The 25975-nt window shown below is 50.3% G+C and overlaps 1 protein-coding gene across 1 annotated transcript in view; it reads left to right on the top strand.

Annotated features, from left to right (window-relative positions):
- The window catches only part of IGSF21 (immunoglobin superfamily member 21), a 107920-nt gene extending 82816 nt beyond the window's left edge, over positions 1-25104 (top strand). Inside the window, exons 7-13 of the mRNA XM_078611274.1 lie at positions 5739-5944; positions 10285-10365; positions 11026-11161; positions 16634-16716; positions 17571-17763; positions 24647-24700; positions 24845-25104. Coding sequence (XP_078467400.1) covers positions 5739-5944; positions 10285-10365; positions 11026-11161; positions 16634-16716; positions 17571-17763; positions 24647-24700; positions 24845-24918 — 827 coding nt within the window. The 3' untranslated portion in view covers positions 24919-25104. The remainder of the gene's footprint in view (positions 1-5738; positions 5945-10284; positions 10366-11025; positions 11162-16633; positions 16717-17570; positions 17764-24646; positions 24701-24844) is intronic.
- Positions 25105-25975: the final 871 nt, after the last annotated feature.

Here is a 25975-nt window from a genome sequence, read left to right as displayed (position 1 = left end):
GCTAGTGACTGTCTGGGGGTAGTGTCAGGGGTAGAGCTGGTGCTAGTGGTTGTCTGAGGTAGTGACAGGGGTAGAGCTGGTGCTAGTGGTGGTCTGGGGTAGTGACAGGGGTAGAGCTGGTGCTAGTGACTGGTTGTGTGGGGTAGGGTCAGGGGTAGAGCTGGTGCTAGTGGTTGTCTGGGGGTAGTGTCAGGGGTAGAGATGGTGCTCGTGGCTGGTTCACGAGGGGTAGTACTAGGGCTGGACTTTCGTAACATTCCTTGGCAACTTTTGCCATTAAAACTGCGGGCTAATACACGAGGCAGAATAAATGCAACCGCTTTTACGAGTTGTAAATCTTAGGCAAAAAATTTAATTCCCTCGTGCGATATGAATCACACTTTACGTGGCCTCTTCATTAAACACAATGTGCAGACGTGCATGCACACACACACACACGCTGTGGCATCTGGGCTGCATTCTCATGCTCGTTTATATATCCCAAGACAGAGATCACAATCAGAATCTTGATTTGTTTTTATCCGAGAGGAGTCCAATGACCTATGAAGCTTTTTCTGACAGACAACCAGCCATCCTCTTGGTTCTTTCGGTAAAGTCACGTAGAAGGGAAGTAATAAAATAATAAAAATAAAACATAATAAAATAAGTGTAGTGTGTAGTGTAATATTACACTATGTATTATTCTAAGGTATAGGGTGGTGTATAGTAATACAGTATATAATTTAACGTTGGGTTTGTCTATGGCAGCATATAGTACGGGGTAGACCCGTATGATGTAAGGAAAAAAGTTTAGCTGCGACATAAAATTGTAATGTATTACTTACTGTTAGTAGCTCAGCTTATTGGATAGTATATTTAGTATAATGATAATACTATGTAGTTTATACTTTAGTTTTTTACGTGGTTGTTTAGTTACTGCAGCTACATACTATTAACATTCCTTCCCTTTATTAATGCTACCCCTATCCCCTCCCTTTGATGCTGCTAATCCTGCATAATGCACGGGCATAATATGACTTTGAAAACCCCCCGCCCACCTCCTACGCATTTCACAAGTAGTACTAATCACATACCTGCATTTCCCATAAATATGCTAAATTCCTCTTGATATGCAAATTATTTTGTCAAGGCGCCCTTCCCCCCTTCCAACCCAGCTTAAATATACGCTCCAAGCGTGGTGGTGTTTCATTCAGACGCTGTCTCCCCGACAGACCTGGTCTTCACCTGAGGACGGCTGCTTGCGTTGTGGCCGAAACGTCGTGAGAATTATTTTATTATGTTTTATTTTTATTATTTTATTACTTCCCTTCTACGTGACTTTACCGAAAGAACCAAGAGGATGAATCCCTGCAGTCACGAAAGCTTTAAATCGAAAGACATCCAGCCGTTTAGCAGACGTCTTTGCCGCACGGGCCACCTCTCGTTTCCGTTGGCCATTGTCTATCCACTGCTAGATGAGGGCCTCCCCAAGCCGTCGGCATCCCTCACAGCCCAGGGATATAGTGTTCCGTCGGCGCGTCGTCGCTCCATCTCCGCGGTGGGCGTACTCTCGGCCACGTTCCCTCCGTTTGGCAGCCATTCTGTCAGCGGTCTCGTCCATCGGTCGTTTTCCCTTCTAGAAGTGTAGTTTTTTAAATTATTATTTTAGAGTCTCAAGACTCTTTTCAAGAGGGTCCTTCCAGGCATTGGCAGTAGGCGGGTGGGGGGGGCGATGTCGCTGAATGTGTAACCCTAATTGAGTAATTTGCAGGTAACTTTTAAGCATTGGGGTGTTTTGTATAAGACCGGTGCCGTTGTGTGGGAGGGTTTTTCTTTTCGCGATGGGAGGAAACCGGAGAACCCCGAACAAACCCATGGTGGACACGGGGAGAACATACAAACGGCAGTCACTCACACTCACAAAAAGACAAAGATGCCCCATATAGCCTTAACAGACTGCAGGAGCGCTGTTAGCGAGCACCTATGAAGGCTGACATAGCACACGAGGGGGGTGGGTGGCCAACACCACGCCTGGCGCTTTTGTCTCTCTGTTGGTGATATTTACACACTGCACCAGGTACTCATTTGAGACTGAGTCGACCAATTCAGATAATCATCACTGGTATTGGCCATGAGCGGGAATCGAACCCGGGTCACCAGGTTCGTAGCGCAGCACGCCAACCACTACACTACCGCTCACACTCATTCACCCACTCATTCACCAATGCCAACAGCCGCCATTCGCCACGTGGTGGCAAGTGACGTCACCACGGCGCCTCTGCCAGGCCAGGTGCACTTTGAGGCCACGTGAAGTGTCGACTGAGATGACCGGTAGATGCACCAGCTGTACCCCCTAGTGTGCCAACTTGCTGCATTTTAACCACCCGGTGCTCCGCTCGTCGTTGTGAGCATCGCTCCTCTGCCTTCCGTTGTTGTTTGAGGGCGACTGCCTCCAACTGCCCAGTAGCCACCTCCACAGAGGCAGATCTTGACACTGCTGGTCCGCTCAGTTCCAAATCCTCCCGTACAGCATCAGCTCATGTCGTGCCCGTTTAGCCTCCTCTGTGTGGTCAAACAGAAGCTGATTGGTCATCCGGTGGCTGGGCATGCGGGCTACGTGGCTACACACTCACACTCATTGAAACACACACACACACACACAACAATGGATGCGATTCGTCACTAAGCGGCGATGACTCCACGTGGCACCTGTGCCAGGTTAGGCTGGCCGTCAGGAGGTCACGGGAGCTATGTATGGGTTGACTGAAATGTGGTGACAGGTACAACCAAGTTTGCATCCTATTGTGCCAACTCACTCACTATCACACTCACTCACTATCACACTCACTATCACACTCACTCACAATCTGCATAACAGGGGGAGAAAACATAAACTCAAAGACAGACTCACTCATTCACTCTATCTTTCACTCATACTGAATCACTCAAACTCACTTTGCAGATTTCGATTTAAAGCTTTCGTGACTGCAGGGATTCATCTTCTTGGTTCTTTCGGTAAAGTCACGTAGAAGGGAAGTAATACAATAATAAAAATAAAACATAATAAAATAATTCTCACGACGTTTCGGCCACAACGCAAGCAGCCGTCCTCAGGTGAAGAATGAAACACCACCAAGCTTGGAGCGTATATTTAAGCTGGGTTGGAGGGGGGAAGAAGAGCGACATGACAAAAGAATTTGCATATCAAGATGAATTTAGCATATTTATGGGAAATGCGTAGGAGGTGGGTGGGGGGTTTTTCACTTTGCAGAATAGGAGAACATACAGTGAGGGAAAAAAGTATTTGATCCCCTGCTGATTTTGTACGTTTGCCCACTGACAAAAAAATGATCACTCTATCATTTTAATGGTAGGTTTATTTGAACAGTGAGAGACAGAATAACAACAACAAAATCCAGAAGAACACATGTCAAAAATTGTATAAATTGATTTGCATTTTAATGAGGGAAATAAGTATTTGACCCCTCTGCAAAACATGACTTAGTACTTGGTGGCAAAACCCTTGTTGGCAATCACAGAGGTCAGACATTTCTTGTAGTTGGCCACCAGGTTTGCACACATCTCAGGAGGGATGTCCCACTCCTCTTTGCAGATCCTTTCCAAGTCATTAAGGTTTCGAGTCTAATGTTTGGCAACTCGAACCTTCAGCTCCCTCCACAGATTTTCTATGGGATTATGGTCTGGAGACTGGCTAGGCCACTCCAGCACCTTAATGTGCTTCTTTTTGAGCCACTCATTTGTTGCCTTGGCGGTGTGTTTTGGGTCATTATCATGCTGGAATACCCATCCACGACCCATTTTCAATGCCCTGGCTGAGGGAAGGAGGTTCTCACCCAAGATTTGACGGTACATGGCCCCGTCCATCGTCCCTTTGATGCGGTGAAGTCGTCCTGTCACCTTAGCAGAAAAACACCCCCAAAGCATAATGTGTCTACCTCCATGTTTGACGGTGGGGATGATGTTCTTGGGGTCATAGGCAGCATTCCTCCTCCTCCTCCAAACACGGCGAGTTTAGTTTATGCCAAAGAGCTCCATTTTGGTCTCATCTGATCACAACACTTTGACCCAGTTGTCCTCTGAATCATTCAGATATTCATTGGCAAACTTCAGACGGGCATGTATATGTGCTTTCTTGAACAGGGGGACCTTGCGGGCGCTGCAGGATTTCAGTCCTTCACGGCGTAGTGTGTTACCAACTGTTTTCTTGGTGACTATGGTCCCAGCTGCCTTGAGATCATTGACAAGATCCTCCCGTGTAGTTCTGGGCTGATTCCTCACCGTTCTCATGATAATTGCAACTCCACGAGGTGAGATCTTGCATGGAGCCCCAGGCCGAGGGAGATTGACAGTTATTTTGTGTCTCTTCCATTTGCGAATAATCGCACCAACTGTTGTCACCTTCTCACCAAGCTGCTTGGCGATGGTCTTGTAGCCCATTCCAGCCTTGTGTAGGTCTACAATCTTGTCCCTGACCTCCTTGGAGAGCTCTTTGGTCTTGGCCATGGTGGAGAGTTTGGAATCTGATTGATTGATTACTTCTGTGAACAGGTGTATTTTATACAGGTAACAAGCTGAGATTAGGAGCACTCCCTTTAAGAGTGTGCTCCTAATCTCAGCTCATTACCTGTATAAAAGACACCTGGGAGCCAGAAATCTTGCTGATTGAAAGGGGGTCAAATACTTATTTCCCTCATTAAAATGCAAATCAATTTATAACATTTTTGACATTCGTTTTTCTGGATTTTTTTGTTGTTATTCTGTCTCTCACTGTTCAAATAAACCTACCATTAAAATTATAGAATGATCATTTCTTTGTCAGTGAGCAAACGTACAAAATCAGCAGGGGATCAAATACTTTTTTCCCTCACTGTACAAACCCCATTCACTCACTCACGTTAGAGTGGTGAGTGAGGTCTCTAGCGTGTGGTGGACTAGAGTGGTGAGTGAGGCCTCTAGCGTGTGGTGGACTAGAGTGGTGAGTGAGGCCTCTAGCGGACAGTGGACTAGAGTGGTGAGTGCGGCCTCTAGCTTGCGATTGGCACGGTTGGCTACGTACGGTGCGAAAGAAGTTCAACATACAGTCGATCATCGATTAATTATAATACGAAGGTCCTGGGCGAAACCTCTCCAAAGCCTGTCACCTAGTTATGGCGATCAGCAGCATCATGTAGCGTGACAAAAAATGTAACTATGCTTGATTTGAATATCAAATATTATATACAGTACATTATACATTACATACGACCACTTAAATAATGAAAATGCTGCACTATATACAATTTGCATGACTAATAACTACAGTAATACTAATAACTATAGCACTTTTTGCTGGATCGGACTGTATATGTCAAGCATGAAAACTGTATATATACTTGCAGTATATTCATTGTTTAAGTTGTATGTCGTGTATAATGTACCGTATATAATATTTAAAACTGAAATTAAGCATGGCGACTTTTTATTGTCACGCACACGGTGCCGATCACCGGACTAGTTACAGCCTTTGGAGTGGTTTTCCGGCGATCACCGGAATTGCAATGCCAGGTCGGCCCATGGGAGCATCAGATAATGTTGGAGGCTGGATAATCGCGCGGTGACGGATAATCAGTGTTAGGGCTGCTAACAAGTCCTTTGGTTGGCTTTCGTGTTTTTTTCCACGACAGATCGCATTGCAGCTCACTCTCCCCCCCTCCCCTCACCCGTTGGCACTCTCCGTCTCTCTCTGATTTTCCTCGCAGCTTCCTGGATCGACCCGGATGACACCAAACCGGACCCCGCCACATCCCGACCTGGCGAGACGCACGCCCACTCACGGGGTCCCGGAACGAGGGGAGCTACAGGATCCAGACCCCAGGCGGACGGGGATAGGGCGGTCGCGGCTGCCCCCCCACCACTGCAACCCTCCCACAAGTCCCAGGGGGTGGTGGCGGCGTCGCAGGCGAAGGTGGGTGAGTAGGGCGAGGAGTAGGGCAAGTTTCCTTTTTTTTTTCAGCCGACGTCACGATTCGAAAATTCGCTGTTCGTGGGTTAGGGCCAACATCACGAAGCGACCACGTCCATGTTCGTGAGGCCCCCTCCACCGACACGGTGGAGGGTGCCCCCCAAATGTAATTTTAATTTTCCACGTGCTGGGCGAGTATTTTAGGACACTCCGGTTATCATCAGGAAGTCTGAAAAACTATTAATAAAGCAATGGCATATTGAGTGATTTGAACACATTTATTCATAAGCACGGTTGGCTACGTACAGTGGCAAAGAATTTCAGCATACGTACATTAACCTCCTAGGTATCGCTTCCTGTCACTCTCCGCTCCCGTGTGGGCCACATTGATGGCATCGTACCTCCTATTTACAGCCCAAGACATTTTTGCAATTCTGGAAACTGCCTGATGGTGCTGGTTGTAACTAGGCAAAAAGCGCCGGACTCCCCAATGTTAGATGTTGTGTGGATCGCTCTCCAGCAACACTACGAGTGGTGCCGCTGAAGCAGCAGTATGTGGGCCACTTTGTTCATCACGTGGCTACTTTGTTAATTGGCTGTGTCGGGGTGGAGGAGGGGTGCACAACACAACATTTAACTTGTGCGGCCATCTGAGCCAAAGCAAAAAAAACGATTATCAACGTTAATAATATTAGACGCAAAAGACCAACGCGTATTCTGGATATTCGGAGTGTACGGTTTCTCTCTCTCCCCGCGGTCGAGTGGATTTTTCTCCGGGTCTTCCGGCTTTTCCTTCCACATTTATAATCAACGCCACGCCTTTAGAGTATTTGGCTGCTATACATTTCTACACGATAAGGGAACTTCGTTGAGCTATCCATTTGTAAAAGCCAGGTCGCTTCTGAAAAAGAGTTATACATTACAGCCCAGTGGGCTTTACCTGATAGAATTTAAAAACATTTTAAGAATAAAATTGAAGGGCAACTTTCACAGTAAAATCCAAAAGTTGCATGCAAAAGTTGTATACGGGTCTAGAACTGACGACGCTTGACGTGGTTTCAAGCGGCAACATCGACAATCTGATTTGATCACCGCTCGACGTGGTGGTGAGAGTGGCGCTCCGGCTGAGTGAGCGAGTCGGAGCTGAAGCGATCGTGGACCCACTTCCCGACCCCACGCGACCTTTTTTTTTCTCTCGCCGTGTCAGGCGGTGGATGTTTCACAACAAATCTTGGGCTTGAACAGCACAAATATCTCGGCACCGCTGGCCCGCCGGCTCCGACATGGCCATTATGAGCCCCCTGAGACAGAGAGAGAGAGAGAAAGAGACACGCAGACCAGTGAGAGGTTTGATTGTTAGTGGAATTGGTTTGGTGTCTCCGACAAGACCATTATGAACCCCCTGAGAGAGAAAGAGAGACACGCAGGCCAGTGAGAGATTTTATCCTTAGTGGAATTGGTTCGGTGTCTCTGACACGGCCATGATGAACCCCCTGAGAGAGAGAGAGTGGGATACGCAGGCCAATCAGAGCTTTGATTCTTTGTGGAATTGGTTCGACACGGCCATCGTGAGCCCTGCCGCTCGTCCGCCTGCACGCGCAGCGTACGAGCACGGAGCCCCGTGTTGCGACGCGCAGGAACTCGGATGAAGAAGCCGTGGTGACGATGAACGACGTATGAAAAAATAAGAAGAGGTTTGTTACTCTTTCTGGCAATGTTAAGATGTTCAAACACCAAATAGAAACCTTTTGCAAGGAATCAAATCTGCATTAACCACACACCGCACTTGTGGTGAATATGCAATCAAACATGCTCTGATAATGTGATGCATTGCCGTTGAAACTGATTGCCCTACACCAGAGACAACAGGCTTCTTTAGGGCCTCGTCTCACCTGTGTCAGACCAGAGAACAGCGCCAAAAGGCGAACCATACAAAGACAATACAGGTTTATCTGGGTTAGATCACGTAAATATATAAACGTGTCGTTAAACCCGCCACCACCCGACAGCCGATTAGTAAGGTTTGTCACGTAAACAGAACGTGCAATTCTGTTTCGTTACTAGTGCCAGTTCGTTACTAGTAGAACTAGTGGTACTAGTTCTACTAGTAGTACTAGTAGTACTAGTAACGAACTGGCATGTTCTGACCTTACTAATTGGCTGTGTCGAGTGGTGGCGGGTTTAACGACACATTTATATATTTACGTGATCTAACCCAAAAAACCTCTCTTATGGATGATATTGATTGCAAAAGCCTCCTACGTGTTAAACATTACAAATAATGCACTATCAGGGCATTCATAGTTCAGGGTGAGCAGCTACAAAATGGGACTTTTTTATACTGGCAAAAAGGTCCCATTACGATCAACGAAGCTGGCACGGGGAAGCCGTTGTGAAGTTCACGATATATGACCCCGTGCCAAGCGGCAACGCCGCCTGCCGCCGTCGTCGGCGCTGGGACTCAGCCTGGCAAATAAATACTGTAAAATAGCATGAACAAAAATAACTCTTCTTTATGAGTGCCAAGATTTAGGAATCAGATTGACACTAAAAGACAAACCGGGGGGGGGGGGGGGGGGGTGGAGAGGGCCCGGCAGGGAGGGGGGGTGCAGAGGGGAGGGTGGGACATAGTATATAATGAAATAGCAATCTTTGGAGATCGTAATCAACCAGGTTATGCGTTAATTGTGTGTTAGCCGACTCTGTGTTGCAATGCATTACATTTCCCAAAAAAAATGCTACATTTTGTTTTCTCAAACTGCCTATTTCTCTCTCTAAAATTTACCAGGCTCTCATAGGTCCATTCGCTCTTTCTCTCCCTCGGTCGCTTCGGCGTGGATTTCCACACAACTCCCCTAAAATGTACCAGTCTTGTTGGGTCTTTCATTGACATGGTAATTTCTCTGCTCCAGCAGCTGCTCCAGCAGACTCACCTCTCTCTCTGACCCCCCCCCCCTCTCTCTATTTAAGGCATCGACACAGAGGCATTGGGTCTCTGTGTGTCTATGTTGTGTGTCCGTCTGTGTGCCTCCGTGTCTGTGTTTTGTCTCTCTCTCAAATTGAGTTCTACCTGATGACGGTTGCTTGTGTTGCAATCGAAACGTCGTATTCTATTATTTAATTTATTTTCTTTCTACGTGACTTTACCGAAATAATCATAGAGTAATGAAATAAGTATTGTAATTTCTACGCTGATCACCAATTCGTATTTGTCTAACATTTCTCAAGTCAAGGGAACAGACGAGGCTCTCCTCTGCGGAACGCCGGGTTGGGATGCGACGGATGCGACCGAGTTCATGGGGGGGGCGTCGGCGTGGGGTGGGGGGGGTAGGGGGGTGCGGGGGGGTGGAGATTTAGAGGAGCCCAGCCCGTAAATCCCCCGGCGCGTTAACTGCACGCGTGCCCGTGTCACTCCTCGCGCGTTGTAAAGACGTTGCCGGGAGGTTTTGTGGCCTCGTAATGGCAAGACGGGCCAGGAGCTGACAACGCCGGCTCTGTGGTTTCAAGGTTAAAGGCCTGAGGCTCGGGGTGGGTGTCTGTGTGTGCACGCGTGTCTCCCTCTAGCTCTCCCTTTCTCTTGGGGAGGTTCATAATGGCTTTTGGCACCCCCAGCTAGCTCTGCTTGAGAAGCCCGCTTTAAATCCAGGTGTTAGTTATGAGGTGGTTAAGATGCAGCCCTGCAGTTCCCATGCTCGTACTGATCAGTGGCGAAAGGGAGTCCGCGAGAGGGAAACTTCGAGAGCCCCTCCAGTGCTCGTAACAAGCCGCGTGGTGATGGCGGTGGTGCTGGCGGCGATGGCGGTGGTGGTGATGGTGGTGGCGGTGGTGATGGCGGCGGTGATGGCAGTGGGATCGAGTGTTGCTCCCTCGCACGAAGCGTGGGCTCGTCTCCGAGTCCTCCGCTTTCCTCCTCCCCCCACGTGGATAATAAACAGGACGACTCAAGATCGTCAATCGGCTGAAACGTCTCACTCATAAACACCCAACGTAGTCCTATTACTCAGTGTGACTCTCCTAGATTAATAAGTAAATTATTATTATAATTATTGTCCAAATCCTAGCTCCACACCCTAACCCTGACACTAGTCCTAACCATAGGGGTTAAATTCAGCCGAGTCTCTCTAAGCAAGTGACCGCACCCGGCACGCCACTCTCCAGAATGCCTCTGGCCGTGGCTGCTGATCGCGTGCCGCCTGCGCCGGTACAAACCGGCGACCCAAGAAACATTCGGTGAGAGCCGGCGACCCCTTGGGTGCATGCCACGTCGTGCAGCCGATTGGTCGATCTTTACTCTGTGACCCCTGTGACCCCCCCCCCCTCCTCTGACTCCTGACCCCACCCAGACTCCCAAGGGGTCGCAACCCCGCCTGGTGGTGTCTCTGCACGAGGAGCCGGTGTACTTTCTGCACCAGGGCGAGATTCCTGTGAGTTGCTCGCGCCCCCGTCACTCGCGAGTCACGGTGTAGAGTGAGTGTAGTCAGGGTGTAGTCACGGTATAGTCACGGTGTAGTATGAGTGTAGTCATGGTGTAGTCACGGTGTAGTCACGGAGCGGTGGTGCGTGTGGCTGTGGAGGTGAGCGGCGGCATGGTGGAGGTGCTTTGTGTATGTAGTCACGGTGTAGTCACGCTGTAGTCAGGGTGTAGTCAGGGTGTAGTCAGGGTGTAGTCACGGAGTGGTGGTGGTGTGTGTGAGCGTGCAGGTGAGCGGCAGCACGGTGGAGGTGCTTTGTGTATGTAGTCATGGTGTAGTCACGGTGTAGTCACGGTGTAGTCAGGGTGTAGTATGAGTGTAGTCAGGGTGTAGTCACGGAGTGGTGGTGGTGTGTGTGAGCATGCAGGTGAGCGACGGCACGGTGGAGGTGCTTTGTATATGTAGTCACGGTGTAGTCACGGTGTAGTCAGGGTGTAGTCAGAGTGTAGTCAGGGTGTAGTCACGGAGTGGTGGTGGTGTGTGTGAGCGTGCAGGTGAGCGACGGCACGGTGGAGGTGCTTTGTGTATGTAGTCACGGTGTAGTCACGGTGTAGTCGGGGTGTGGTCAGGCTGTAGTCAGGCTGTAGTCACGGAGTGTGTGTGAGCGTGCAGGTGAGCGACGGCACGGTGGAGGTGCGTGCGCGCCTCACCTGGCTGCTGAGCCCCACGCTGGACGACCTTGCACTCTTCAGCTGCGAGGTTCAGCACCCAGCGCTGTCAATGGCCATGCAGCTCGAGCGCACCCTGAGTGAGGACGCGGCGGGCGGGGGGGGGGCGCAGTGGGGGGGGAGGTGGGGGGGGAGGGGTATTCAGTTGGGGAGGGGAGCGTGGTGGGGGGGCGCAATGGGGGGGTGCTTGGTGGGGGGGGGACACGGGGAGGAGGCGCCAGATGGGGGGGGGGCGCTTGGTGGGGGGGGGGAGCACGGTGGAGGGGGGGGTGGTGGTGACGCGCGCACCGAGCGACCGTACTTCACCGCGCCGGTCGCCCGCGACGGCGAGGGAGTGTGGCCGTGGGAGCGCACAAGTACGGCACAACACCTGACACGATCTTGCCGCTGGGTTTAGCCCTGACAATGCTGGCAGCGTGCCTACCAGGTGCTATAGGCGGCTGCGCTGCGCTGCCTGGGACCACAGAGGCCAAGTGCAACAGAGTCTTGTGTGTTGCGCTGTACTTCTGCGCTCCGATTTCCTGGAAGTTACCGAGCTCCCGGCTTTTACCGGCCCTACGCTGACCCAGCACGGTGAAGTATGGTCGATTGACGCCGCTCGCCCTCCACTGCCCTGGGGAGGCCCTCATCCAGCAGTAGAATGACAGCAGGGCCATGTGTATGTACACGCTCATACGTGTACACACGTATGCGTCCGTACACACCACACGTGCACAATTGTGGATGTCCACGTGTGGCTAATATTTTAACCGGTTCTGGGACTCCCCTAGGTCGACTCAGCCTTAAATGAGTAGCTGATGCAGTGTGTAGTAACATCAGCAGGGGGGAGACAAAGGTGGCCGGGAGTGGTGGTGGCCACACCAGGCCCTGTTGAGCCATTTCGGCTTTTAGAGGCGCTACTCACTCACAGTGTACACTTTGTGTGTGTGTATATACGTGTGTGTGTATATACGTGTGTGTGTGTGTATATACGTGTGTGTGTGTACACGTGTGTGTGTGTATACGTGTGTGTGTGGGGAGTCTAGCAAAAAACAACCCACTATCTCCTCGTGGTGCCGGGCGGCAATGCTGTGGTGGGCATCGCCGTGGGGGGAGGACCAATTTAAATTGCTCTTTCCCGTCATGGCGTTTGTAACCACCACAGTAGCCAAATGGAGGCTCTGGATGGGTGCGAGGCGCTGGTAACCCCTCAACCTTCAATTAATGAGCACTAAACCACGAGGGAAATTTTTAATTAATAAGCTTGTGCCGGAGGCCCCGGGGGGACAGGCGTCTATGACGTCTCCTGGCCAAACCCCATCTGGCGGAGCCAGGAGACTGAATCCTTACCCTCGGGGCTCATCCAAAAGCAACAAAAAACCACTACGTGTGTCCACGTGGAATATTCGAACGCTCACTGCGGAGAAGAGGCTGCCACTCCTCTGTCGGGAGCTGGACTGGTACCGCCTGGATCTCTGTGGTATTCAGGAGGTCTGGTGGACTGGCTCTGGCTCCTGCCACCATGAGGGGTGGACAGTCCTCTTCTCGGGGCATGAGACTGCCAAACAACAGGGAGTGGCTCTTCTTAAGTACAAACGAATTAAGGGAGTGTTGGAGCATGGCAGTGAGGTGTGGAAAGCTGTAAGCCCCAGGCTACTTTGGGCTCGCCTTCCCATCAACCAGAGGCGAGGAGTGGTGGTCGTGGTCACTTATGCCCCCACCGAAGACGAACATCCGTGGAGGGATGCAGGCAAGGCCGATGAGTCAGATGTTTTCCATGACCTACTGTCACAGGTGCTAGCTAAAGTGGCCCCTCGGGATAGAATCATCTTGTTGGGTGACTTCAATGCCCAAGTTGGGCATGATGCTGGCACCTGGTCTGGAGTGATTGGAAGGCATGGGCCAGATCAGCTCAATAACAACGGCAAGAGGCTGCTAGATTTGTGTGCAGCCCATGGGCTTGTAATTACCAACGCGCTGTTCCGGCATCGGTGCATCCACACAACATCATGGATGCATTCCGGGTCCAAGCAAGAACATCTGCTGGACTACATAGTGACAGAACAGTGGATGCGGGCCCATGTCCTTGACCCCCGGACCTACCGTGGAGCAGATCTGCCCACTGACCATCGACTTGTCATCTGTAAGATGCGCCTGCCATTCTTCCACTCCGGTGGTGGGTTGTACACCCAGGACCCCATTCAAACCCTTAGTGGCATGGTCTCAGCTAGTTGATGAAAGTTGCAAGCGAAAATGTCATCATCGCTTGCGGCTGGGGTTGGCATCGTTCCCCCACTCCTCCTGATGTCGAGGGGAAATGGGCGAGGTTTAGGACTGTGGCTCATGCAGCTGCAATGGCTGCTTTGGGTACACGGTCCAGACCTCCCCAGAGACCCTGGCTGACAGATCAGGTGTTCAAGCTGGCTGAGAAAAAGCAACAGGCCCACTCTCATTGTCTACAGCATCGCACGTCAGAGAATGATGAGGCTTACCGCATCCTTTGCTCAGAGTTTCAGAGAGCCGTGAGGTGCTGCAAGGATGAGTGGTGGTCGCGGGTTGCTGAGGAGATGGAGTCTGCCTCAATGGCCCGCGATCACAAATCGCTTTTTAATTCCATCAAAAAAGTAACCTGCAGTGCCACACCTATTACCATCATTAGGGGAAAGAACGGTGATCCAATCTCTGACCCCCAGGAACAGATTTCCAGATTTGCTGAGCATTTCTGTGGGGTCCTGTGGGAGGATGAATCCCTAAGCCTGGAAAACAACGTGGGACAAAGTGGGGATGACCCTGCTACGGCTGCGGTGCCTCAAATATTGGAAGAAGTCACCCCCTGTGAGTGGCTGGCTGAAGTGCCAACTGTTGTGGAAGTACTGAAGGCGATCCAGAGCCCGAGACCCGGAAAGGCACCGGGCAGAGATGATCTCCCAAGCAAAATGCTGAGGGAGGGTGGCGTTTGTGCACAGACTGACCTACATGACATCATAACAACATGACATCATAACAACAGTCTGGACCACTGGACGGGTTCCGCATGATTGGAAGCATGCCCTGGTGGTCCCCCTCTTTAAGAAGGGGGACCGCACCGACTGAAACAACTACAGGGGCATCTCACTCCTCAGTGTGCCGGGAAAGGTCCTGGTAAGGATTATTCAACATCGCCTTGCTACACACACTGAGGAGAGGCTTGTGGAGCCCCAATGTGTTTTCAGGAAAGGGAGGTCCTGCACAGATGCCATATTTTCTGTCCGTCTGCTACAGCAGAGGTGTAGGGAATTCCCACAAAACCTACATCTCTACTTTATTGACCTGGTCAAGGCCTATGATACCATCAGTAGGCCTGGGCTCTGGGTTGTTCTTCGTGCTTTGGGAGTCCCTGACCCGCTGCTCACCATCATTAAGGACCTTCATGATGATGAGCGGGCCCGGGTAAAACTACGTGGCCGGGAGTCGGAGGCATTTCCTGTTCACTTTGGGGTGCGACAGGGATGTGCTCTGGCTCCCACATTATTTAACATCTATTTCGACCATGTAGTTCGTGAAGCCTTCAAATAGCTGAATTTCCATCTGGTACAGATACAATGGGAGGCTGATCGATGCCAGGGTGCAGTTAAGGGATGGCTCCCTATTGCTCAACCATGTAATGTATGCCGATGGTCTGGTAATTGCTACTCAGAGGAGGAGTTTGAGGCGCTGCTGCTGAACCTGGAGCTTGCCACTAAGAGGTGGGGACTTACCATCAGCCCTACGAAAACTAAGCACCTGCCTGGGTATTTTGTACCATCGGACACTCAGCCCCCACAACTCCCAATTGGTACTAGGGCAGTTGTGGAGAGAGTGGAGAGCTTCCCATACCTGGGCAGTGTGCTCATGACCGGCACCGGTTTGACAGCAGAGGTTTCACTCCGAATCAGTCGAGCGGCATTATCTTTTCATCGGTTGCGTAACGCTGTGTGGAAGCTACCTGGTTTGTCGCTCCACATGAAGCTTCAGGTCTTGTCGGCCACAGTCATTCCCTCCCTTCTCTACGCTTGCGAAACGTGGACCCCCCCCCCTAATGGAACATCTTTGCCGGTTAGAAACATTTAGGCTGACCTGCCTTCGATCCATCTTTGGTTTAACCAGGCTGGATTGTGTGAGGAGCTCACATATCCTTAAAAGATCTGGACAAAGTCCCATCGGTGAGCTCCTCCGGCAGGCAAGGCTGCGTTGGCTGGGTCATGTAGCCCGCATGCCCAGCAACCGCATGCCTAAACAGTTTTTGTTCGGCCGGATAGAGGGGGCTAAACGGGCGCGGTATGGGTTAGAGAAGAGATGGAGTGATGTTGTACAGGAGGATGTGGAGCTGAGTGGACTTGCCGTTGACTGGTACCAGTGGTGTCAAGATAGGCCTCTGTGGAGGAGGCTCGTGAAGGACGCTACTGGGCAGCTGGAGGCAGTTGCCCTCCAACGACAATGGAGGGGGGAGGAGCGACACTCACAACGAGCGGAGCGCCGGGTGGTTAAAGCACAGCAAGTTGCCACAGTAGGGGGCACAGGTGGTGCATCAGCCAGTCATCTCAGTCAGTCGACCCGTGGCACCTGGGTCTGCCTCGTGACCTCCTGTCAACGGGCGTTTGACACTTCATGTGGCCTCAACGTGCACATAGCCTGGTACAAGCATCGTGGTGACATCACCGCCACTTCGTGGCGAATGGCGGTTGTTGTTTGTTGTTGTACCTGTACATGTGTTTAGGTTTTTTCCATCTGGTTTCTATACATTGTTATTGCTTTTATTGCACTTACTCATCATCTGAATTGTTACCCACTCACTCATCCAATCACTCATACATTCACTCACCCGCTCACCCACTCGCTCACCCACTCACCATTATAAATGACACTCCTATCCTGTCTCCCGAGGTCTCGCCTTGTTGAACAAAATCAATTTGAACTCACCCACTCACTCCTAATCTCGCTCACCCACTCTATTCGCTCAAACACCCACCCACCAACACACTTGCTCAACAACCCAACCACTTACCCACCCACTTGCTCACCCATCCTACTCTCTCACCCATCCACCCACTCACTCAACCACTCACCATACTCACACACCCACTCGCCCAGCCACCCAGTCACTCACCCACCCACCCACCTGCTCATTCACCCACCTGCTCATTCACCCACCCATTCACCCTACTCACACACCCTACTCACCCACACGCCACCCACTCGCCCAGCCACCCAGTCGCTCACCCACCCGCCCACCCACCCACCCACCTGCTCATTCACCCACCCACCTGCTCATTCACCCACCCACCTGCTCATTCACCCACCCACTCACCCTACTCACACACCCACTCACCCACTCGCCCAGCCACTCACCCACCCATCCGCTCACCCACCCGCTCACCCACCACACTCACCCACCACACTCACCCACCCACTCGCCACCCACTCGCTCATTCACCCACCCACCCGCTCACCCACCCACCCACCTGCTCACCCACCCATCGTTACTAATTGACACCATACCCGCGTGGAGCGTGCGACGTGGGGGCCGCGTTCCCTCCGTTGTTGCCTCCCCCCAGCCGCCCCCAAGGGCCTGCGGATCGACATCCTCCCGCGGAGGCCCCTGGTGGGACGCACGGTGCGGTTCAGTGTCGACTTCCAGGTAAGCGGAACCCCCGCCGATGTCCAGCACGGTGACGTTGGGGGGGGGGGTCTATAAATACACAACGGGCGACGATTCGCTCGATTGCCATCCTGTGACGGCACTGTTTGTGTGTCGTGAAAAGGGCCGTTGCCCGGAACGTTGCCTGTTTTAAAATTTTGCCCCCCCCGCCCGAGCAGCCCCCAACAAACTGTTGGGGGGCAAGCGCCGTTTGGGAGCGCACGAGGCGGTCGTGTGGCCAACAACCACGCCCCGGCCGCCTTTGTCTCCAGGTGTTAACCACCTCGCCCGGTAGACAGCATGTCGTGGGTTCGTTCCCGACCCTGACGCCTGCTGCTGTGTATTTGGAGTTTGTGGTGTCTCTCTCCCCGTGGTCGCGTGGATTTAGCTCCGGGTCCTCAATTTGGCCGCTATAAATGGCCACGTGATGATGATGATGATGATAAGCCACTTGCTTCAGTTGTCATTTGCAGCCAGGCTGCTTCTGAAAAAAAGCTGCGTAGCTCAGGGGACCTTACCTGGTAAAATAAAAACAATAGTGACGCTGTAGTTTCGTCTCCTCATGTGCTGATGTTTGCTTACCGCACCAAAGTGCAGTGCTCATTTAACACTGACTCGACCTAGGGGACGCCTAGGACCGATTCAAATATAAATACACCGCTGTTATTTAGCTGCGGTCCCTTTGTGAGCCATATCACCCCCACCCCCGTGGCCTCCCCCCCCCCCCCCCGTGTTCCCACCCTCGGTGGCCCCCCACACCCCCCCCCCCCCCGGTACCCCCCACCCACCCACCCCCCATGTGTCCCCCCATGGCCCCCCCGTGTCCCCCCCCCCCACGTGCCGCCCCCCACCAGAGCGAGGTGTTCCCCGAGCCACTGTACAGGTGGACGCGCGTGGGGGGCCCCCTGCCCGACGGGCGCCCCCACAGCGAGGGGCCGCGGCTGCTGCTGGACAACGCGGGGGCGGCGCTCAACGGCTCCATGTTCCGCTGCTCCGCAGAGAACGCCCTGGGGGCCACCGACATCCACACACGCCTCATCATCTACGGTGTGTGTGTGTGTCCACTCACCACTCGCTCACCACCGACATACACCACTCGCTCACTAGAGACACACACACGCCTCATCATCTACGGTGTGTGTGTGTCCACTCACCACTCGCTCACCACTCACTCACCACCGACATACACCACTCGCTCACTAGAGACACACACACGCCTCATCATATACGGTGTGTGTGTGTACACTCACCACTCGCTCACCACTCACTATCGACATACACCCACTCGTTCACCACTCGCTCACCAGAGACATCCACACACGCATCATCATGTTTCGTGTGTGTGTACGCTCAACACTCGCTCACCACAGACATACACGCCTCATCATATTCAGTGTGTGTGTGTACGCTCACTACTCACCACTCACTCACCACATACACATACACACGCCTCATCATATTCGGTGTGTCCCTGCGTGGAACGAGGTGATTGTCACGAAGCAAGGCGCCGCTGTGTGTGTCACGACAGTAGTTTGGCAGTAGGGAGGCAATGCTGCTGCTGCTGCTCCTGCGGCTTCTACTGCTGCTGCTCCTGCTGCGGCTTCTGCTGCTACTCATGCTGATACTCCTGCTGCTGCTCCTGCTGTGGTTTCTACTGCTGCTGCTCCTGCTGCAGCTTCTATTGCTGCTGCTACTCCTGCTGCTGCTGCGGCTTCTACTGCTGCTGCTCCTGCTGCTGCTACTCCTGCTGCTGCTGCTCCTGCTGCTGCTCCTGCTGCGGCTTATACTGCTGCTGCTCCTGCTGCAGCTTCTACTGCTGCTACTCCTGCTGCTGCTACTACTGCTGCTGCTGTTGCTCCTGCTGCTGCTCCTGCTGCAGCTTATACTGCTGCTACTCCTGCTGCTGCTACTGCTGCTGCTGTTGCTCCTGCTGCTGCTCCTGCTGCAGCTTTTACTGCTGCTGCTCCTGCTGCGGCTTTTACTGCTGCTGCTCCTGCTGCTACTCCTGCTGCTACTCCTGCTGCTGTTCCTGCTGCGGCTTCTACTGCTGCTGCTCCTCCTGCGGCTTCTACTGCTGCTGCTGTCCGTAGTTCTGACCGAGTCAGTTGCGGTTCTGTCGTTCTCTTTCGATTAGTCAAAATCTGTAACCGTGACGCGGGCGCACAGAGCGGCCTGCTGCCTGCTACGAACGACGTCGCGGGGATCTTTAACGTCCGCTGCGAGCATAGCAGCCGGTGCGGAGTGGCAGCAGCGGCTTGTTAGAGGAGAAGCCCTCCTCCTCGTTTTAACAACGGTAATTGGTCGTTAGGTGATTTGGTTGTTAAGCGAGTGTCGGGAATGCACGTTAAAGGATTAAATTCCGATTTAAAGCTTTCGTGACTGCAGGGATTCATCTTCTTGGTTCTTTCGGTAAAGTCACGTAGAATGGAAATAATAAAATAATAAAAATAAAACATAATAAAATAATTCTCACGACGTTTCGGCCACAACGCAAGCAGCTGTCCTCAGGTGAAGAACAGGTCTGTCGATAAGACAGAGTCTGTCTTATCAACCTGAGGACGGCTGCTTGCGTTGTGGCCGAAACGTTGTGAGAATTATTTTATTATTTTTTATTATTTTATTATTTCCATTCTACGTGACTTCACCGAAAGAACCAAGAAGAGGATTAAATTCGTTGCGACAGCAACGAAAGTTACCCCTTTTCATCTAAAAAAGTACTTTATAATATTTTAACAATGGAGAGCAATACATAAAGATAGGAACAACATTATAAACACATAATATTAAAAGAAAGACAGTTAATACATGTTTTAATTAATATTTACTGTACCTACAACAGCCCGTCGTTAAGAGGGGAATGGTCGGTAAGAGGGGTTCTACACTACCATACACTACTCGACCATACACTACACTACTATACACTGCACTACTATTCACTACTCTATACACTACACTACCATACACTACTCTACTATACACTACACTACTATACACTACACTACCATACACTAATTTTTATTTGAAGCTTTCGTGACTGCAGGAATCCATACTCTTTGGTTCTTTCAGTAAAGTCACGTAGGTTTAAAATAAAATAAATCACGACGTTTAGATCGCAACACAAGCGGTCGTCCTCAGGCGGAAAAAATATAATCCAGCAGTGGAACTGCTGAACCAGCGAGAGAGCTGTTACAACAAGAGGTTATTTACGTGGCAATAGGTAAGCAAGCGGGGTCTGAGCTGGAAAGGAATTCCATCCACGGATGCAAGCACGTCAGTTGTGTTAATGGGGGAGATTAGGGAGAGAGGGATTAGGGAGGGAGATTAGCATGAATGAGCTTCCGTCGCCGCATAAGAGTACCATGCCCGCATATGCGCACAACAGCAGTGTTAATGAGAGATTAGCACCATGAGAGTGCAATCCAAAGGACGTGAGCATGAGAGTGCAATCCAAAGGACATGTGAGAGATCTAAGAGAGAGGCATAGAGAGAGAGACACAGAGAGTCGGAAATAACAGCTGAAATAGGCAGGTAGGATGGAAACATCACAGTAAGTTAAGACTTTACCTGGTTAATAACGTCCTTCCAATGATTGCTCAGTTTGTACACATCTTCTCGGTTGAAGTTGTGTCTGTGTTTATATATCTGGATGGCTTCATGAACAAATCTCTGAAGGTAGCCGGTAGGTTTGCAGAGTACCTCCGTCTTGGAAAAATACATTTCGTGTGAGTCCACAGCATTAAAACAATGATCAGCAATGGCAGAGGTATTGGTCCTACCGTGTTTCAGATCTGCCTTGTGTTGACGAACGCGGTCCGAGACATGTCGTTTCGTTTCCCCAATGTAACTGCTGCCACAACCACAACTCAATTTGTAGACACCAGGGTATTGCATGTCAGGAATCACATTCTTTACAGATGAGATTAAATCACGGATTTTGTGTACTGTGTTGAAACGAACCTGGATCTTGTGTTTGTTTAAGATTTTGGAAATATCTTTGGTAACCCCTGCTATGTATGGTAAAGTGATGGTTTTGGTTGGATCCTCAGAAGGTTGTCTCCCCATGGCTGGGGTGACAGCTTTGCGGATTGTACGGTCCGAGAGGGCTTGGTGTACGTGCTCCAACTCACTAGCTAGGTGGTGCTGGTCAGATATGCAACGGGCCCTATGGTGTAGTGTTTTGATGAGGGAATTCTTCTGGGCTGGATGGTAGTGGGAGTCAGGCTTTAGATAGGCATCCGTGTGGGTGGCTTTCCGGTAGACCAAATGTCCCAACGAGCCATCAGGTCTCTTCTCGATCATAACATCCAGCAATGGTGGCTTGCCATCCTTTTCCACTTCCATGGTGATTTTAATAGACGGGTGTATGGAATTGATGTGGTTGAGAAATTGGTTGAGTGCTGGCAGGCCATGTGGCCAGATGACGAATGTCTCATCTACGTATCTCTTCCACAAGGAAGGATGTAGGGTGGATGTCTGGATGGCATCTGTCTCAAATTTCTCCATGAAAACATTCGCTACCACTGGCGATAAGGAAGAACCCATTGGGGTACCCTCATTTTGTTTGTATAATGTACCATTCCAGGTGAAGTATGTGTTGGTAAGACAGTGCCTTACCAAAATTGGTATATCTGGATTCAGTCCTTGTTGGACCAAGTCTTCAATGATTGCAATGGTGTCAAGTACAGGTACATTTGTGAACAGAGAGACTACATCGAAACTTACGAGTAAATAATCTGGGGACAGTGAGATGTCTTTAATTGACGATACCAGGAGTTAAGAACAGAAGGTGGTCTTACTAGTGAATGGCTGTGAGGCCTCAGACAGATATCGGGCCAGTTTGTCGGTGGGTGAGCCAATGGTAGAGACGATGGGGCGAAGGGGTGTACCTTCTTTATGGATTTTTGGTGAGCCATATAATCTGGGTGGTCTTCCAGCAGAAGGTTTTAAGGAAAACCATTGGTCTGTTCAATTAATGAAGCTGAATGAGTGATGATATTGTTCGTTTTTGTAACGAGGTTGTTGGTGGGATCTCTCTTATTTTTTGTGTAGCTACCATCATTAAGTAGGTCCTGACATGATTTTGTCCATGATGACAATGGCATTGCCCTTGTTGGCTGAGAGCATGACGATATCATCCCTCTTTTTCAATTGAGATAACTCAAAACGATCATCCTTATTGATATTGCTGACTGGTATCTTAGTGCTTTTGAGGGTTGCAGTGAATTCAGATCTTGTCACATCTGCAGCGATGTTTCCCAAACCCTTAAGAGCTACATCGACCTGGGCAATGATGTCATCCACTGGTATCTGTTTGGGGGTGACTGCAAAGTTGAACCCTTTAGCTAAAACTGACTTTAGACCATCGGAAATTGGGTTATTACTCAGATTAATAACAACCTTGTCAACGTCTAACTCTTTTACGTGTGGATTTGGTTTCTTCTTGGAAAGGAGGTTGAACTTGGAAATCAGGTTATCTTTACATTTAGCTGACATTATATCGGCTGATGAAGCAGTCATGTTATCTACATGTTCCCAATCAGATGTAGACATTTTTTCCATCAATTTTAAGTGTGATTTCAAGAGTCGCTTGTCTACATGATCTAGTTCAGTACGGAGCAGTCTAATTTTCTCTGAGATCAGGGTCAAGCTAGTCCTGAACAAAATTCTTTGGCATTGGAAGATGTGACAGCAGCAGAGGTCAGTGTGAATGAGGTCGGTATTACCTTAGAGTCGCAGCATCTCTTCAGAAATGTGAGTGACTAGATCAGATGAAGCATTCTTGTCTCGGAGTTTGTTAAAAGATCTTATGGTTATGTGGAAACCCTCCCTGTTGAGACTGTCCCCAGATGATTTACTCGTCAGTTTCGATGTAATTTCTTTGTTCACCAAAGTACCTGTGCCCGATACCATTGTAATCATTGAAGACCTGTTCCAACAAGGATTGAATGCTGATGTACTGGCCCTGGTGAGACACTGCCTCACCAACACATACTTAACCTAGAATGGAACATTCTACAAACAACCCCCAATGGGTTATCCATTATCTCTGGTTGTAGCCAATATTTTAATGGAAAATTTGAGACGGACACCATCCAGGCATCCACTGTCGCTGTGGAAGAGGTACGTAGATGATACGTTTGTCATCTACGTACCTCTTCCACACACATTTGTCATCTGGCCACATAGCCGACTGGCTCTAAACCAATTCCTCAACCACAGTAATTCCATACACCCAGCCATCAAATTCACCATGGAGGTAGAAAAGGATGGCATGCTACCTTTCTTGGATGTCCTAATACAAAAGAGACCAGATGGCTCAATCAGCCATTCTGTCTACAGGAAAGTAACCCATACTGACGCCTACCTAAAACATGATTCCCACCACCATCCATCCCAGAAGAATTCCTTCATCAAAACGCTACACCATAGAGCTCAATGTATCTCCGACCATGAACACCTAACCAGTAAACGCAAACACCTACACCAAGCTCTCAAGGCGAATGGATATTCTGACTACACAATCCGCAAAGCCATCACCCTGAACGTGAGGAAGGAGCCATCTGAGGATCCAATCAAAACCATCACTCTGCCATACATAGCAGGGGTAACCAAAAATATTTCCAAAATCATGAACAAACACAAGATCCAGGTCCGATTTAACATAGTACATAAAAGTTGTGATCTGATCCCACCTGCGAAAGACAAGATTCCTGACATGCAATATCCCGGCATCTACAAACTAAGCTGTATCTGCGGCAGCAGCTACATTGGGGAAACTAAGCGACATGTCTCGGACCGTGTTCGTGAACATAAGGCAGATTTGAAACACGGTAGGATCAATACTTCTGCCGTGGCTGATCATTATTTTAATGCGGCTGGCTCACACGAAATGTATTTCTTTAAGACGATGGTACTTTGCAAGCCTACTGGCTATCAACAAAGATTTGTTCATGAAGCCATCCATATCTACACACAGAGACAATTTCAACCGAGATGAAGGTTATAGACTCAGCAATCATTGGAAAGATGTCATCAACCACTTTGGGTCATGACTTGATTTGTGTTTTCTTGTCAACCTCCACCGTCAGCAGTGTGGGTGTGTGGAGTGAGGTGCAATGCTTTGATTGGTGTAGACCTACTGCCGGTGTCGGAGCTTTCTCCTACATTAACATTAGCTGCCCCGCCAATCTCTACACCTTTATAAACCGCTCTTTGATTGGTGTAGACCTACTGCTCGTGTCGGAGCCTTCTCCTACATTAACATTAGCTGCCCCGCCCATCTCTAAACCTTTATGAACAGCTTTCCCTCAGAGGCTAACCTCCCTGTTCCTGAGGACGACCGCTTGTGTTGCGATCGAAACGTCGTGATATTTGTATTCACTTTATTTTTATTATTTTATTGTTATAATTTTTTCTCTATACGTGACTTTACCGAAAGAACCATAGAATATGAATTCCTGCAGTCACGAAAGTTAAGGCAAAATTTACTATACACTACTATACATTACTATACACTACACTACTATACACTACACTACTATACACTACAAATTGGGCTCTATGGAGGCCCGTCGTTAAGCGATTAGTCCTGAACTGGGGTGGTCGTCAAGAGGGGTTCTACTCTACACCGTTAGCGCACAACTTTCCACAGCATTAACTAGGGGAGGGGGGGTCGACCTGCCAGATTGGAACCGTGAACCCTCCTGCAAACAAAGCGTCAGAACCGCGTCGCTGGCACCGATCCACTTATTTCTCTGACGCCGCAATCATCCTTCAAGCGATGTCGTTTTATCCGCAAGTTGCGGTGCGCAACTGGTCGGAGGTGTTTACCCTCCGCGGGCGCGGGGTTAGCGTTGTCCGTGGTACGCGCACGGTGGTAACGCGTGCACGGCTTTGTCTCGTCCGCTGCGTCTGTGTGTGGCCCACATAGAGAACCCGGCCGCCGCCAGCGGACGCCAGAGGCCGCCGGCGGTGGCAACCGGAGGTGAGATGGGGGGGAACTCCATGCGTCGCCGCTCACCTGCATCACCTGCGTCACTTGCGTCACCTGTGTCACCCCTCACCACTCACCGGCGTCACCGCTTACCTGTGCCACTGCTCACCTGCGTCACCTCTCACCTTTGGACAGGTACCACGAGGACCCAGAATCCTTTGCAGCGGTGCTTGCTGATGGCAGCCATGACCTTGGCCCTTGGCACGTGACATCGACCTCTGACCTCTCAACTCTACCCACCATCCCCCTCTTTCTACCCCTTTTTGAAAAAAAGAATTGAATTTACAAAATAATTCTAATAATGATAATAATAATATATTGCTCTATATATTCATTAGGAGATGGAAGATATTTTTATTGTGTTTTAAGGTATGGAAAAATAAATGTTAAATTAAGCAATTTCTTAAATGCAAGCAGGTGCACACACACACACACATCTCTATACCCAGGGTACTCATACAGATACACACAGGGCTACTGAAATACCGTATACAAAGACAGCTACACAGACAAAGGCAATGGTGCCCAGTATAGCGTGAACAGACTGTTGGGGCAAGTGCTGTTAGCAAGCCCCGAAGTAGACCGACACGGCACATGAAAGGGTGGGTGTCCAACACCACGCCCGGCCGCCTTTGTCTCCTCAGTAGTGATGTTTACACATTGCACTCGATACTCACTTAAGACTGAGTCGATTTAGGGGAGGCCCAAGACTGGTTCATATAATTATCACTGGTGTTGGGCCGTGAGCAGGAATCGAACTTGGGTCGCTGCGTTGGTAGGGCAGTGCTAGCCGCTACACTACCGTTACCCAAAGACACAGATCCCCCGTATAGCCTTCACAGATTGTTGGGACAAGTGCTGTTAGCGAGCACCTATGAAGGCCAGCACGGCACACGAGGGGGTGGATGGCCAACACCACACCTGGACGCCTTTGAGGCCGAGTCGACCTAGGGGAGGCCCAGGACCGGTTCAGATAATCGTCACTGGCGTTGGCCAAGAACGGGAATCTAACCCGGATCGCCAGGTTCGTAGCGCAGCGCGCTAACCGCTACTCTACCGCACCCCACCCCTACTGGTACACACACAGGTAAAGCGAACATGTACGTCGACAGGTACATCCATCGGTACACACACACAGATAAACGTATACACAGAGGAATGCGCGCACAAGTACCCACATACAGTCCAGTAAACACTCATGGATACACACAAGGACACATATATAGGTACACAGGTACAGGTGCATTATCACACAAAGGCACACAC

The sequence above is a fragment of the Lampetra planeri genome, chromosome 36, assembly GCF_965212315.1.
Source record: "Lampetra planeri chromosome 36, kcLamPlan1.2.h2, whole genome shotgun sequence".
Classification (NCBI taxonomy): Eukaryota; Metazoa; Chordata; class Hyperoartia; order Petromyzontiformes; family Petromyzontidae; genus Lampetra; species Lampetra planeri.
Note: the sequence above shows the minus strand (reverse complement) of the source record. Positions and strands in the feature narration are given on the sequence as shown.